This window comes from Elephas maximus, chromosome 2 (assembly GCF_024166365.1).
Source record: "Elephas maximus indicus isolate mEleMax1 chromosome 2, mEleMax1 primary haplotype, whole genome shotgun sequence".
Taxonomy (NCBI): domain Eukaryota; kingdom Metazoa; phylum Chordata; class Mammalia; order Proboscidea; family Elephantidae; genus Elephas; species Elephas maximus.
Genome location: NC_064820.1, coordinates 12206797 through 12223755, shown reverse-complemented (window position 1 = coordinate 12223755; position 16959 = coordinate 12206797). Strand labels below are relative to the sequence as shown.

Below are 16959 nucleotides of genomic sequence, written 5' to 3'. Positions count from 1 at the left end.
AATGTAGGGCACTGGTCAGGAAAAAGTAGGATCCTGAGAATTGAAATGGGTACATTTGGGCAATTTCTAATAAATATGGGTACCATAAACCTCCTAATCCCACCAAGTATCTCTTGACAGTGGAAGCAACTTCTATTCCCCTTTTGTAGAAGATTAGCTTCTCCTTATGGTGTTGGCGAAGAATATTGAATATACCATGGTTTGCCAGAAGAACAAACGAATATGTCTTGGAAGAAGTACAGCCAGAATGCTCATGAGAAGCAAGGATGGTGAGACTTAGTCTCACATAGTTTAGACATGTTATCAGGAGGAATTAGTCCCTGGAGAAGGACATCATGTTTGGTAAATTAGACCGTCAGTGAAAAAGAGGAAGACCCTCAATGAGATGGGTTGACACAGTGACTGAAGCAATGGGCTCAAGCGTAACAATGATTATGAGGATGGTGCAGGACTGGGAAGTGTGTTGCTCCGTTGTACATAGGGTCGCTATGAGTCAGAACCAAATCAACGGGACCTAACAACAACAAGAACAGATTCACCTTGTCTGGAGACTTTGCCATGGCCTCACCCAAGCCACTTGTCTTGCAGTGGGTTGCTGATTTTCTTCACGACCTACCCTTACTATGCTTCATTGCTTTCAGATCGATAACTAGCCTCAAATCCAGGCAGAACCCAGGGGGATAAGTAAAAACTCTGACCTGGAAAGAGGTGTCATACATATGAAATTATTATAAGAGTTTTCAATTTATATTGACATAAATTTGGGGAATATTCATAGGAATAGATTCTAAGGGTGCTGGACCAGGAAGAAAGGAATATTATGGTAGAAGAGCCCAAATTTGATTTGGACATAATTCTGGATTCAATTTTGTTAACCCTAATAGTTTTGCTTGGGTGACTGACTAAAATTTGGAATTTACAGGGCCCCACATTAAATGAGGAAACCCTGGTGGCATAGTGGTTAAGAGTTTGGCTGCTAACCAAAATGTTGACAGTTCGAATCCACCAGGCACTCCTTGGAAACCCCGTGGGGCATTCTACTCTGTCCTATAGGATCGCTATGAGTTGGAATCGACTCGACAGCAATGTTTTTTTTTTTCTTTACATTAAATGAAGTTGATATGCTAGACTTCCTTAGTTTACCAGAGAAAAAGGAATGTGAAGGCTCAGGGAAAATAGGAGTGCTGGAGTATATTTATTATGGCAACCTTCTTGCCAATTACCTACCTATGGTTCTAGGAATGTCCAGAGAACACTGTCTTCTCTCAGGCACTGAGAAGAAAGTTGGGAAGGGGAATGCAGGCCTTCTTGAAAAGCTATACAGAAGCTGTTTTGTGCAGGTCAAGGAAAACTGAGATGATGCCATTGAATTCAAGGTGAATGGTGGGATCTCAAAAGGGCAGAGGCTTGTGGTGTCACTTACGTGTCAGAGACAGGTGGGCAAAGTTACAATACTGAGCAGCAGGACCAGATGGATAATTATAGTGATTTTACCTACAGAGATCTTTGTTGGTGGCTCTTTAATCATGGCAACCCTACATCCCTACTTGAGCTATATGAATGAACAGATCTGGAGAACCCCTATTTTAAGTCAGCAGTAGAAACATGGTCCCTCCCCAGCCCACAGGCATGAGCCAGTTCATAATCCCAGAGCCCCAGGAACGGTGGCTGTCATTGGGGAAGGAGGCTTTCACATGGACAAAAATGTTTTATGGTAAATCTCTCCTCTCATTCCCCAAAGGGAACTAGTTTTTCACCAGGGTGACTGTATATTGGAGAAAGAGAAAAACCCAGGATTTGCAGAGAACAGCAGACTTTGAAGTGTGATTCGTAGCAATCCAACATGCTGTTTTGGTTCTTCCAAAGTAGGGGCTTATTTAATAAAGTGACAAATACGGTTTTGGTGCAGGTCCATTTTTCAGTGGGTCCTGCAGGCCCCCAAATTTACTCATAGTTGTTCCTTAGTTCTGGGAAGCACAGTTGAACTAGACATACTAAAACAAACAAACAAAAAACCAAAAACCAATTGCCATTGAGTGCGTTCCAACTCATAGTGACCCTATAGGACAGAGTAGAACTGCCCCATAGGGTTTCCAAGGCTGTAATCTTTACAGAGGCAGAGTGCTACATTTCTCTCTGGTAGAGTGGCTGGTGGGTTTGGACCACCGACCTTTCGGTTAGCCACTGAATGCTCAGCCATTGCACCACCAGGGGTCCTTAGACATACTCAGTATTTGGCAAAATCCCCATATTTATTTCCTGATCCGTGATGGTAGGAAGAGCAAAGCAAAAACCATTAGTACTGGTTTTCCTGATCAAAACATTCAACCGAAAGCATTGCTTCACCTCTATGTATTTGCCAAGATTGGTGCTGCTGTCAAAGGCTTGAAAAATACAGAGGTTGTGATTTCTAGCCCATCCCCATTCAACTTGGCTATTTGGCCCCAGCTCTTGGAGAATGGCAGAAGATTATCATAAACCTCATCAGATGGAGACTTCAGTTTTAGCTGTTTTTTTCAGGTTGGTCTCCTTACTGGAGTAAATTGGCACAAACCCTGGTCTACTGATGTGGTGAATGCCAGCGCTCCCCCACACTTGTTAGGACAGACTATAAGAAACTGTTTTCTTTTACTTGGCAGGGACAGCATTATTCCTTCACTGTGTTATCTTAGAGCTGTGTCCATTAACCAGCTTGCCAGCGTTTCTAGTACCTAGAGATGTTTATTAACTTGCCATTCCACAGGATATCACATTAGTCCACTACACTGATGACATCATACTGAATCAACTTGGTAAGCAAGAAATTAAAAAAAAAAAAAAAATACCAAGACTTGGTAAGACACATGCTTGCTAAAGATTGTTGTTGTTAGGTGCCATTGAGTCAGTTCTGACTCACAGCAACCTTATATATGACAGGATGAAACTCTGCCTGGTCCTGCACCATCCTCACAATCGTTATTGCGCTTGAGCCCATTGTTGCAGCCACTGTGTCAGTTCATCTCATTAAGGGTCTTCCTCTTTTTGCTGACTCTCTACTTTACCAAGCATGTTGTCCTTCTCCAGGGACTCGTCCCTCCTGATAACTTGTCCAAAGCAGGTGAGACAAAATCTTGTCATCCTTGCGTCTAAGGACCATTCTGGTTGTACTTCTTCCAAGACAGATTTTTGTTCGTTCTTTTGGCAGTCCATGGTATAGTCAATATTCTTTGCCAACATCATAATTCAAAGGAGTCAATTCTTCTTATGTCTTCCTTATTCGTTGCCCAGCTTTCACATGCATATGAGGCAACTGAAAAATATTATGGCTTGGGTCAGGCACACCTTAGTCCTTAAAGTGACATCTTTGCTTTCTAACACTTTGAAGAGGTCTTTTGCAGCAGATTTGCCCAATGCTATGGGTTGTTTGATTTCTTGACTGCTGCTTCCATGGGCGTTGATTGTGGATCCAAGTAAAATGAAAATAAAATGCTAAAGATTAGAGAAAAGTAAATATAAAAGTTTCAAAGCTTGACACCTTGGCAAATTTCTATGGCCCATTGGTCTGGGAGATGTCAAGAGACATATCCATGCAGAAACATAACTTGCTGCATCTTGCAATCCTGACACTAAGAAACAAGTCCAGCACCTGGCAAGCCTCTTTGGATTTTGAGGCAATATACTACACACTGAGGAGTGCCTCTCTGACCCATTTACGCAGTTAAAGCTTTCAATTTTGAGTAGGGCCAGAGAGAGAAAGACTTGCCAACAGTTCGGGATTCTTGAGCAATCAATCTCTTTTCCCAAGGGGGTAGTATAATCTAGTGCATTAGTTCTTCAACTTTAGAATGCATCAAAATCACCTAAACAAACTCCGGTGTGCATTAAAAACAGATTTCCGGGCCCCATACTCAGAGATTCTGATTCAGTAGGTCTGGAATTGTACCTGAGAACTTGCATTTCTAACAAGTCCCCAGATGATGCTAATGCTGCTGGTTTAGGGACCCCACTTTGAGAACCTCTGATCCTGCAGAACTAACAGGGCTTGAGAGATTTTTGGTGATAGAGGTGTTGTATGAAGCCTTTGGCAATGCCCTATAGGTGATTCACAGTGCAGACACTTCAGAGTTTTGGATAATAGCAAAATGTACTTCTCAAGATAATTATTCTCCTTTTGCATAATGTGCTGAGCCATACCCCAAAACCCACTGCTGTTGAATTGATTCCGACTTATAGTGACCCTATGGGACAGAGTAGAACTGCTCCATTGGGTGTCCAAGGAGAAGCTGGTGGATTTGAACTGTTGACCTTTCGGTTAGCAGCTGAATGGTTAACCACTGTGCCACCAGGGCTCCACTGAGCCACAGTAGAGACTCAATTTTTAACTGTGGAATGCCAAGCTGAGAAGCTCATTGTAAACTATTATTTGACCTGTACATCCATGAAGTTTGGTATAGACAGCAACTGGTCATCATCCAATGAAAGTAATGGGTAAGACATCGGGCTTGAGCGGGATCTGAAGACACAAATAAGTTGCATGAAGAAGTACACACTCTTGTGGCATTGATATTACTACCTTAACCCATACCTGTGGCTTCATGGGGAGTGTCTTATGACTTTTCGAGAAGTGAAAACAAAAATCAAGCCTGGCTTTTATATGGTTGTGCACAGTATACTGACTCCACCAGAAAGTGGAAGGCTGAAGCATTACCACACTCAAAGGGCATGAGGAAAGGGACTCTTCCCAATGGGCAGATATTCAAGCAGTGCATCAGGCTGTTCAGTTATCCAGGAAGGAGCGATGGCCAGAAGTACGAGTCTAAACTGATTCATGGGCATTGGCTAATGGTTTGGCTAGATAGGAAGAGACTTCAAAGAACATGGAAAAATTGATAACGATATCTTTATTGGCAGATTACACGATCATTTACACATAAAATGTTAATAAATCTACAGAATAACTACTAGAACTAATAAGTAAATTTAGAAAGGTTATAGGACATAACAAAAATCTTTGTATTTCTGTATAATAGGAGCTAACAATAAGGTTTAATTTTATTTTATTCACAGTAGCATCCAAAATAAAATGCTTAGGCATAAAATATGTGAAAGACATGTATACTGAAAAACTCGATGACAATGCCGAGAGAAACTTTAAAGAGGCCTAAATAAGAGAAATACCATGCTTACATTGAAACGTTCAGTATTATTAAGATGTCCCCAAATTGATATAGACATTCAACTCAGTCCCAATCAAAATCCTTTTTTTTTTGGCAGAAATTGACAAGTTGATTCTAAAATATACATGAAATGCAAAGGATCTAGAGTAGCCAAAACAATCTTGATAACGATGAAAGAAATTGGAGGACAGAGAAAATATGTCATAGTCCCATCATGCTAACAGAAACCCTGGTGGAGTAGTGGTTAAGTGCTATGGCTGCTCACCAAGAGGTTGGCAGTTGAAATCCAGCAGGTGCTCCTTGGAAACTCTATGGGGCAGTTCTACGCTGTCCTATAGGGTCGCTATGAGTTGGAATCGACTCAACGGCAGTGGGTTTTTTGGCAATTACCTTGTAATTCCTGCCCTCTTTTGAAAAACAGCATTCTTGAGGTATAACTGACATACAATAAACTGTTGTTGTTGTTAGGTGCCGTCAAGTTGGTTCTGACCCATAGTGACCCTGTGCACAACGGAACGAAACACTGCCTGGTCCTGAACCATCCTTACAATTGTTGTTATGCTTGAGCTCATTGTTGCAGCCACTGTGTCAATCCACCTCGTTGAGGGTCTTCCTCTTTTCCGCTGACCCTGTACTCTGCCAAGCATGACATCCTTCTCCAGGGACTGATCCCTCCTGACAATATGTCCAAAGTATGTAAGACACAGTCTCGCCATCCTTGCTTCTAAGGAGCATTCTGGTTGTACTTCCTCCAAGACAGATTTGTAAATGAACAAATACAATAAACTGCACATACTTAAAGTGTACAGTTTCATAAATTATGACATGTATGTAGCCGTGGAAACATAACCACAATCTAGATAACAAACATCCTTCCAAAACTTCCCTCATGTCACTTGGTAACACTTCCCTACTCCCACCCCTGATTCTCAGGCAACCACTTCTTTGCTTTCTATGACCATAAATGAGTTTCCATTTCCTAGGATTTTATATAAAGGGAATCATACAGTACTGTTGATTGGTCTGTTTTCTTTCAGCAATTTGAAATTACCCCATTTTCATGGCATGTATCAATAGTTAATTCCTTTTCATTGCTGACTAATATTCCATTCTCAAAACCTTGGTGGCTTAGTGGTTAAGTGTTACGGCTGCTTAACCAAAAGCTTGGAAGTTTGAATCCTCCAGGCGCTCCTTGGAAACTCTGTGGGGCAGTTCTACTATGTCCTACAGGGTCGCCATGAGTTGGAATAGACTCAATGGTAACGTGTAACATTCCATTCTACGGACATGCCATAATTTTTTCACTCACCTATTGGTGGACATTTGGCTACTGCAAATAAAGCTGCTATGAACATTTGTGTACAAGTCTGTACACGGACATGGGCTTTCATGAACACTTGTGTTGTTATGCTTTCTTGGTGAGCCTTCAGACCTGGTAACAGTCTCCACCGTGTAACTGACATTGCCTGATATTAAAACGGCCACTCCAGTTTTATTTTGATTAGTGTTAGCCTACTGTATCTTTTTCTAACCTTTTCGTGTCTTTATGTAAGTTCCTTGTAGGAAGCATGTAGTTGGGTCTTGCTTTTATATCCAATCTGATAATTTCTGCTGTTTAATTGGAGTGTTTAGGCCATTTACATTTAATGAAAATATGGATACCAAAACCCACTGCTGTCGAGTTGATTCCAACTTATAGCGACCTTATGGGACAGAGTAGAACTGCCCCATAGAGTTTCCAAGGAGCCCCTGGAGGATTTGAACTGCCGACCTCTTGGTTAGCAACTGTAGCACCTAACCACTATGCCACTAGGGTTTCCAATATGGATGCGGGTGGGTTTAAATCTACCATCTTGCTGTTTGTTTTCTATTTTTTTAGTGTGTTACCTGTTCACTTTTTCCTCCTTTTCTGCTTTCTGTCGAGTATTTTTTATTCCATTTTTTTCTCCTCTGCTGGATTTTTAGCTTCAGCTGCTTGTTTTGTTGCTTTGACAGACGGTTTAGTGTTTATAGAATTCATCTTTAATTTACCTCAGTCTACCTTCTGGTGAGCTATACCACTTCACACATGGTGTAAAAAGTTTAGGACAGTATATGTTTTTACCCTCTTCCCTCCTCCAGATTTTGAGCTATAGTTCTCGTACATTTTACTGCTACAGATGTTATGGACTCCAGGATGCCTTGTCAATTTTGCTTTAAATAGTCAATTATCTTTGACAGAGATATAAATAATGAGAAGAAAAGGTGTTTATGTTTACACATGTATTTAGCACTTCCAGGGCTCCACATTTCTTTGCGTAGATCCAGGTTTCCAAACGGTGTCATTTCCTTCTGCTTGAAGGAATTCTTTTAACATTTCTTGTAATGTGGGTCTGCTGGTGATGAATTCTTTTAGCTTTTCTGTTTCTGAAAAGTCTTTATATCTCTGTTTAAAAGATATGGGTAAAGAATGCTAGGCTAATGGTTTTTTTTTTTTTTTTCTTTCAGTGCCTGTTTACATAAATGCTGCTCCACTGTCTTCTAACTTGTATTATTACTAATGAGAAATCTGTTGTCATTCATATCTTTGTCCCTCTGTATGAAAAAAAATCAACAATTAGCACCCATGGGAACAGCAGTCAAGAAATCAAACGATGTATTGCATTGGGGAAATCTGCTGCAAAAGACCTCTTTGGAGTGTTAAAAAGCAAAGATGTCACTTTGAAGACTAAAGTATGGCTGACCCAAGCCATGGTATTTTTAATTGCCTCATATGCATGTGGAAACCAGACAATGAACAAGGATGACTGAAGAGTTGATGCATTTGAATTATGATGGTGAAGAATATTGAATTATACCACGGACTGCCAGAAGAACGAACAAATATGATGTGGAAGAAATACAGCCAGAAAGCCACTTAGGAGAAAAGACAGTGAGACTTAGTCTCATGTACTTTGGACATGGTACCAGGAGGGACCAGTCCCTTGAGAAGAACATCATGCTTGGTAAAGCAAAGGGTCAGTGAAAAAGAGGAAGACCCTCAACGAGATGGATTCACAGTGGTTGCAACAGTGGGCTCAAACATACCTACCATTGTGAGCATGGCACAGGACTGGGCAACGTTTGGTTGTTATACAGTGGGGCGCTATGGATCAGAACCAATCAACAGAGCCTAACAACTGTATGAAATGTGTCTCTCTTGTTGCTTTTAAGGTTTTTTCTCTTTATCATTAGTTCTAAGCATTTGATTATGATGTGCCTTTTTTTTTGGTGGCGCTTCCTTCGTGGCTCTTATGCTTGGGGGTTGTTGAGCTCCTTGGATCTCTGGATTTATAGTTAACATCAAATTTGGAAAATTTTCAGACATCATTTCTTCAAATATTTTTTTCTTTTTCCCCTTCTCCTTTGGGGACTCCAATGGCATGCATATCAGGCTGCTGTGCTTATTTTTTAGTCTTTTTTCTCTGTTTCGTTTTGAATAATTTACACTGCCATCTTCAAGTTCAGTTACCTTTACTTCTGCAATGTCAAATATACCCTTAATCCCAACTAGTATGCTTTTCATCTCACACATTGTAGTTTTTGTCTACAGAAGTTAGATTTATGTTCTTTAAAAAAAATCTTTCATATCTCTATTAAACATGTTCAATCTTACCTCTAACTAGCTTCCTGAAAACCACAATGTAATTATAAGAAGTGTCCCTATTGACTAATTTTCTCATCTGTGGCATTTCTGGGTGTTTCTATTGATTATGGGTCATATCTGTCTACTTTTTTGCATCATAGTAATTTCTGATTGGGTGCCGGTCACTATAAATTTTACCCTGTTAGGTGCTAGATTATTTTATATCCCATGAATATCCTAGAACATGATTTTGAGCATATAGTCTATTTTTATCAACTGCTTCACGTGCACTTGAAATGTCAATTAAGTAAACTTGGTAAAAACCAAAAAACCAAACCCATTGCTGTTGATTCCAAAGGAGAGCCTGGTGGATTAGAACTGCCGACCTTTTGTTTAGTAGCAAGCTCTTAACCTCTGTGCCACCAGGGCTCCAATTTGGTAAACAGGATTGTACAAATTTTCTACATAATTACATTTTTTCCCTGATGGCCCTTTCACTGGGAGAAATGTGTTAAAATCTCAGGGCTTCGAACTGTTTTTTTTTCTGGTTTGAACCCCTGCTGAGAATTTGCATTTCTAACAAGTTCCCAGGCAATGCTAACACTGCCGTTTAGAGACCAGTTCTGAGAACCACTAGCAGAGCAGTGGTTCTCAAAATTTATATACAGAAGAATCACCTGGGGATCTTGTTAAAATGGAGATTCTGATTCAGTGTATTTGGGATGGCAATGCAAATTCTCAGCAGGGGGTCAGTTCGAATCCCCGTAAAATCTCCGAATGTTTATTGATTTGCTTATTTCTTCTTTTAACTCTGTGAATGTTTGCTTCATATATTTTAAACTATGCCATTAGGTATGCAGAGCCCTGGTGGTGCAGTCAGTGCTTAAGAGCTTGGCAGCTAACCAAAATGTGGGCACTTCAGATCCACCAGCCACTGCCTGGAAACTCTCTGGGGCAATTCTACTCTATGAGTCACTATGAGTTGGACTGGATGGCAATGGTTTTTTTTGGGGGGAGCGTGTATCAGGTATGCAGAACTTTAGAATTATTGTGTTTTCCAGTTGAACTGAACCCTTCTTCATTCTGAAATGTCCCTCTAACTCTGGTAATCCTCCTTGTCTTCAAGAATGACTTAGTTGATGTTAATATTGCCATTTCAACTTTCTTATGCTTATGTTTGCGTGTTATATATCTTCCCATTCTTTTACTTTTAACAGTGTTTAAACAACATAGAGTTGGTTTTTTTTTTTTTTTTTTTAATTCAGCCTAGCAACCCTGTTGTTTAGGATTTTTAGTCTGTATTTAATGTAATTACTGGTACAGTTGTATATGTTAGTTATTATGTGCCATCGAGTCAGTTCTGACTCATAGCAACCCTCTGTACGACAGAATGAAATGCTGCCTGGTCCTGGGCCATCCTCACAGCCATTGTTATGCTCAATCCCATTGTTATAGCCACTGTGTCAGTCCATCTCATGGAGGGTCTTTGTCTTTTTCACTGACCCTCTACTTTACCAGGCATGATGTCTTTCTCCAGGGACTGGTCTTTCCTGACAACATGTCCAAAGTATGTGAGACAATTCTCACCACCCTCGCTTCCAAGCAACATTCTGGTCACACTTCTTCCAAGACAGATTTGTTCATTCTTTTGGCAGTCTATAGTATATTTAATATTCTTCTCCAGCACAATTCAAAGGCATCAATTCTTTTTTTTTTTTTTTCTTTATCATCATCCAGCTTTCACATGCATATGAGGCATCTGGTCGGATATAGGTTTGTCATTTTAACTGTTTGTTTTCTATCTGTATCACTCATTCTTTGTTCTTTTCTAATTTCCAGTTTATTTTGGATTAATATTTTAAAAATATCCCATTTCATCTCCACTATTGGATTATTAGATTATTAGCTATACTTCTGTTTTTTGGATTTGTTTTCTTTGAGGAGACTTACAATATACATATTTAATTATCATAGTCTACCTTCAAATATTTATCCTTTATGTAGAAATCAAATTTCCATATGGAATCTTTTTCTTTTTGCCCAAAGAACTTCTGTTAACATGAATTTATAATGCTGGTATGCTGACAATGAATTATCTTTTCTGTTTATTAAAATATTTTGCTTTGATTTTTGAAATTTTTTTTTTTCTGGTATAAAATTCTAAGTTGACCATTTTGGTGTTTAATCTTCAGAGGTGTCACCACGCAGTTTCTGGATTGCATAATTTCTCCTGGTAAGTCTGCTGTCATTCTTTGTTTCTTGAGTGTTCTTCCTTTTTGGCTACTTTCATGATTTTTTATTCATCAGTCATTTTCAGCAATTTGCTATAATAAACCTTGTTGTATTTTTTGTTCTATTTATTGCTTGAGGTTATTGAGCTTCCTGGATGTCTGGGTTTATAGTTTTCAGGCTATTATTTCTTTGAATAATTTTTTGTCCCAACCCTCCTTTCCTGGGACTCAAATTACATGTGTTAGATCACTGGATAGTGTCCCACAGGCCAGTGACATACACACGTGGGTTTCCCTAATTTTACAAAGCTCCATCTCCTAGAAGTGGCTGGCCTGACAGAATGACTTACTGAAGCTTCAGTTAAGATGCAAGTGGGAGACTGCACCCTAGCCTTGCAGAGTGTTAACAGATGTAACTTGTGCTTGCCCCATGGACCGATATGTGGTACTGTTTCAGTCAGAAGACACATCTGTGATGCAAAGGGGTGGGAGTAGGAATGCCTGTGATGCCTAGTAACCACCGTAGGGTAGACTGTCAATGCTCCTTCTTCGGTGGCCTTCTGTGCAGGATTACATACCTGTTGAGTTCAGTTGTGCCCATGTGATTCACTCTTGCCAGTGAAATAAGAGTGGAAGTGATATATTTTACTTCTAAATAGGAAATTCAGTCTGCTGCATGGTTTTCCCTCTCTCCCTGCCCTGCACCATTTGACTGAAAAAATCCCAGGAGATGGGCTCCTCTGTCAGGCTTGGGCAGGATGGAGATGCCACTGAGCAGAGCTGCAACTGCCCCCCCAGAAATGTAATGAGTGAAAAAGCAAATCTATTTTGCTGACTCCTAAATCTTAGTGCCTTGTTGAAAACAAGTAGATACCTATCCAAATATCTCACAAATACAAAACTCAATACATTCATTTTCTAAACCTCCTAATACCTTCCAATAACAAGCATGCACCCCAAGCCACACCAATGATCCCGCCATGCACACTATTTCCACTGCTCACATGGCCTGTCACTATTCTCATACCCAGGCCCAGGCTCTGGACTCAGGGTTTACTTAGCCGTTAGTCTTGCTCTGACTGTTACCAACTCCTTTTGATTCTTAGTAATAGTTTCCCAGTCTAGATTTAAATGTAAAATGTCTTTTATCCCTTTTCTTTACTAAAAAATTTAAACATATTTAACCAATTTCCAGAAGCCCTGGTGGAGCAGTGGTTAAACACTCAGCTGCTAACCAAAAGGTTGGTGGTTTGAACCCACCAGCTGCTCCATGGGACAAAGATGTGGCAGTCTGCTTCTGTAAAGATTATAGCCTTGGAAACCCTATGGGGCAGCTCTACCCTGGTCTATGGGGTTACTAGGAGTCGGAATTGACTCAAAGGCAGTTTTTTTTGTTCCTTTTTTGAAACCAATTTCAAAGGCTATACTCACTTATTAAACAGACTTGCTGTTTGTCTGCTTCTCTGACTTATTTTGGTGAACGATATCACTATCACTTGATCTGTGAAGGTGGTAGCTACAGAACCTTGATTTTTCATATAAAAAATTTGGTGGGAGCTCTATTTCTTCTACTTCTAAATCCCTTATTGACTCAATAGGACGATGGAATGCATGCCTATTTTTCTCTTTTCCTTAACTAAACGTATCTAAAGTGTGTGTGCTTAATGCAGAGGAATTATGTAAACACAACTCACCAGGTAGGCAAACAGCCATCGCATTTGAATTCTGTAAAACGTTTGCTACTGTCCACATAATATCGAGACACTGCAGAGCTTCCCTTTGCTGTCAGCAAAGCTTTCTCCACAGAATTTCAACAGCTGTGTTCTCAGAACATGCTAGAAAAGCACTGAGAGAAGGCTTTGTGTTGATGGTATCTCAGCTCACAGTCTAAGAGGTGTCTGGTAGGGCCTTTCTAATAAAAATCAACACGTAACAAAATACATCTTCAAGTATATAAGATCGTACATTTTATTTATTCCATTGGGAACCAAATCCATAAGTCTTCCCATGCCAACCACCCCATGGACCCTGGCCCTAGCCAGGCTGCTGCAGAGCCTGGCCCCTAGACCATCCTCTGTGGGTCCCCATCTCACAAACAGAGGGATTTTGACTAGGAGGCTATGTACATTCACAGTTCTGAACGCCGCTGACTCTAAGTTACAAGGTAAGAGAAAAGGGAATCAGGAGGAACAAACATCCATTACAAGTCTGCTTATCAGAGGTTTTTTTTTTTTTTTTCCTGAAAATACCAGAGGCATATCATTAAAAAAAAAAAAAAAAAAACCCTTCATGCACAGACCCAAGGGAACTGAGGCCACTGCCTGGCGCCCCTCCCCCAGAATATCTTCGTTTATTAACCTCCTTCATGGATCGTTTGCAGGCTTTTCTCTTAGGAATGACTCTTTATGCACTCCGTGATGGTAAAATCAATGACGGCAGCCGCCAAGGCTGTAACCAGGTTCCTTCCATGTCCGACCCCTCAAGAGCCCTGGCGTTCCTGCGGCCGGTCCCACTCACAGCGGGCGCCATCTGCTGGTCGGCAGTGTGCACGCCAGCGACAGGTCGCAGAGGACCCAGCAGAACTGAAGGTAAAGGTTGGGCTGTTTTTTTCACTTTCAATCTTTATTGGTGAGAAGAGCACACAGAACAATCTCTCAAGAGGTCAGTAAACATTTTTGTTCATATACTTACTGGCTCCGGTTGCCACTTCCTACGTAGATGCCCCAAATATAAAATCCGATTCATCTTAGGAATGCTGATATTCCCCCTCCCCAAACCAACCCGGAGGCTTTGCTTTAGGGAACGGCTACAGTCTATAGCTATGATTGTGCTTTAAGAATCCGTTTCTAATAACTCCAGAAATTGTGAACCAGACCGACATCACCAAGACGACAGGCGATGCCGCACGGCCCCGTGTTCCCAGTGATCCCAGGGAGCGCTGCTCTCTCCGTCTCTGACTCCAGCACCACAGGAGACCCCACACACAGGAGACGGTCTCCGTGCCCTGCGCAGAGGCCATCTCATTCCCTGACCGTGGTGACCAGCGAGGCAGCGCCACTGACGAGGAGAGGGCTTCCGGGTGTGTGCCCCGTGCCGGACCCCCGCCCTAACCCCCCCACGCCGCAGACCCCGCTCAGCCCTCTGTGGGAAGGGCAGCAGGATTCAGAGAAACGGCTAATGGGGGGGAGGGGGGACCAAACCAGCTGTCATCAAGCTGATTCCAACTCCTGGTGACCCCATGTGTGTCAGAGTAGAGCTGTGCTCCTTAGGGTTTTCAACAGCTGATTTTTGGGAAACAGATTGCCAGGATTTTCTTCTGAGGCACCTCGGTGTGGATTCAAACCTCCAACCTTTTGGTTAGCAGTCGAGTGTGTTAACCGTTTGCGCCACCCAGGAATTCCAAGTCACCATAGAAGTCGGAGCTAAGAGGAAGGAAAGGTCTATTTCCCCTGGGACTTGACCTGTCAGTGATGGAGGAACTGCTCAGTCTACCCCCAGAGCGTCACAGTCTGCCCGCAGCATAGAAAGTCACAACCACTCACAACATAGGTGGATAACGCCTAGCTCTTTCTTACCCTGAGGCCTAATCTATTTCACCCACTCTCAGCACTTCGCCTGGAGCTTAAGCCACAATGAAGCAGACCACGTTATCCTGAAGCAGACCCACCAAATGGTTAACGTTTATAAAACAAAGGGGCAGGGGACTCAGCAAGAATGGGGGAGAGCAGATACAGGGTTTTGGGGCCAGGTCCTCTTGGCCAAGCCTCCCTGGGGGTCCCCACCAACTGGGAGGAGAGAAATTTACCTGGTAGAGAGAGGCCTGGGAGAAATTTAAGTCAAAGCCCCAAAGAGCTTCAGAGCCTATCAAAAACGGGCCTGTGAATAAATATCCTCTGACCCTAAAAGGAAAAATGAAGTAGAAAAAACATTCTCTCTTTTTTAAAAAACGCTGAATGTTTCCTGAAGTACTGAAATGAAGTTTATAAAATACACATGGGTTTCCACACAAATATAGAAATATTTAAAAAATCAGACAATGCCATTGCAGCGCTGGGAACCCATGAGGTGGCGGGTAGTTTGTGCTGGAATGAAAACACGGTGACACGTTCCGGGTTTCAGGTGTGTGTGGTAGGTGTACAGAGGGCCCCTGCCTTCTCTGCATGCCACCGCCAACAGGCAAAACAGGCCATTAGGAAAGATAGTAAGGAAAACTGAAAACCAGGCTACTTTAGGTAAAGACACAGCAACACCTGGTGTCCACTGGGCCCTGCAAAGAAACTGGGCAGCCAGCAACCCCCTTGCAGAGGCATCCCACGGGCAGAAGACCAGACGGTGGGTATAAACACATGTGTGGCTTCCTGTCAGATACACACAGGGCACAGGATATACCCTGAAGCTGGGGTCTTAAACTGAAACTCTCCACAATGAAACAATGAAGACAAACCCCACCAAAAACCCAACCCATTGCTGTCGAGGCGATTCTGACTCATAGCAACCCTACAGGACAGAGCAGAACTGCCCTATAGGGTTTCCAAGGCTGTAATCCTTACGGAAGCAGACTGCCACATCTTTCTCCCGTGGAGCTGCTGGTGGATTTGAACCGCTGACCTTCCGGTTAGCAGCTGAGTGCTTTCCCATTGTACCACCAGGGCTCCTTACACACCCCAGGTCTTCTAGAACCTGGGTCTGGAGACAATAAACATAGAGAATGAGGGGAGAGAACATCAGATGTCCTCACGCGCGAATGGGGAGCCACAGCCCTGTGGAGGGCATGGCTACAGAGCTGGGAAGCTCTCATCTCTCTGGAACCTTCCGTCCTAGTCCAGTTTCCTATGGAGGGGCTGCCCCCCGGGGTCAGTGCTTTCAGGGCTGAAGTCAGTACAGAGGCCGTTCGGGGTTGGTGCTGATGCAGTCTGCGTGCAGCTTTCAAACCGTGTCTGGTCAGGATACAGGTATTCTTCTGCAAAGTTGGGGTACATGTCTGCAAATCTGGTGAAGTCGGCTGGGAAAGACAAAGGCAGTGTGGTTATGGGGATGTGGGAGGCGCCACCGCCTAGCACCTGGGGTCCTTTTCCTGAGCCCCAGTGGGTGTCCACCTCCCCTGACTCCCACACACCCTCGGGGAGGGTAGACTGACGAGCAGACACTTCTGCAGGTGACAAGAACTTGAGCCTCAGGTTTTCTTTGCTGGCACTAAGTCACTGTGAAAACAAAAGGGCAGCTTACCTGTCTCTTTACTGTTCCCGCTTTGGGGAAAAGCTAAAGAAAGCTTATGACTTTTTGATTCAATGGATATACTCTGGTTGTTTAACACAAGCAGCCCAGCTTATTGCCATCAGGTTGATTCCGACTCACAGCGATCCTGTGGGACAGAGGAGAACTGCCCCAAAGGGTTTCCAAGGCTGAAATCTTTACAGAGGAGGGTTGGTGGTGCAGTGGTTAAGTGCTCCGCTGCTAACCAAAGGGTCATGGTTCAAACCCACCAGCTGCTCCATAGGAGAAAGATGTGGCAGCCTGCCTCCATAAAGATTACAGACTTGGAAACCCTATGGGACAATTCTACTCTGTCCTGTAGGGTCGCTATAAGTCAGAATCGACTCGATGGCAATGGGTAATCGTTACAGAAGCAGGCTGCCACATCTTTCTCCCTCGAAGTGGCTGCTGGGTTTGAACCCCCCACCTTTCAGTTAGCAGCTAAGTGCTTTAACCACTGTGTCACCAGGGCTCCTAGTACATGCAAAGTACTGTTAATTGGAGAAAATGGTCTGAAGAAAATGTGTTCAGGTCATAATCTGACACTCTGGGAGGTAGAGACTATTGATCACTGTCATGGTTAATGTGTCGACTTGGCTAGGCCATGGTTCTCAGCAGTTGGCAGATACGATGTAATCATCCTTCATTTTGTGATCTGATGCGAGCAGTCAATCAGTTGGAAGGGGAGTTTCCTTGGGGGTGTGGCCTGCATCAA

General features: G+C 42.6%; 1 protein-coding gene across 1 annotated transcript in view; it reads right to left on the bottom strand.

Moving 5' to 3' along the window:
- Positions 1–12945: 12945 nt before the first annotated feature.
- LPCAT1 (lysophosphatidylcholine acyltransferase 1) overlaps positions 12946–16959 on the bottom strand; it is a 92428-nt gene continuing 88414 nt past the window's right edge. Inside the window, exon 14 of the mRNA XM_049861060.1 lies at positions 12946–15993. Within this exon, the coding sequence (XP_049717017.1) occupies positions 15809–15993 (185 nt within the window). The 3' untranslated portion in view covers positions 12946–15808. The remainder of the gene's footprint in view (positions 15994–16959) is intronic.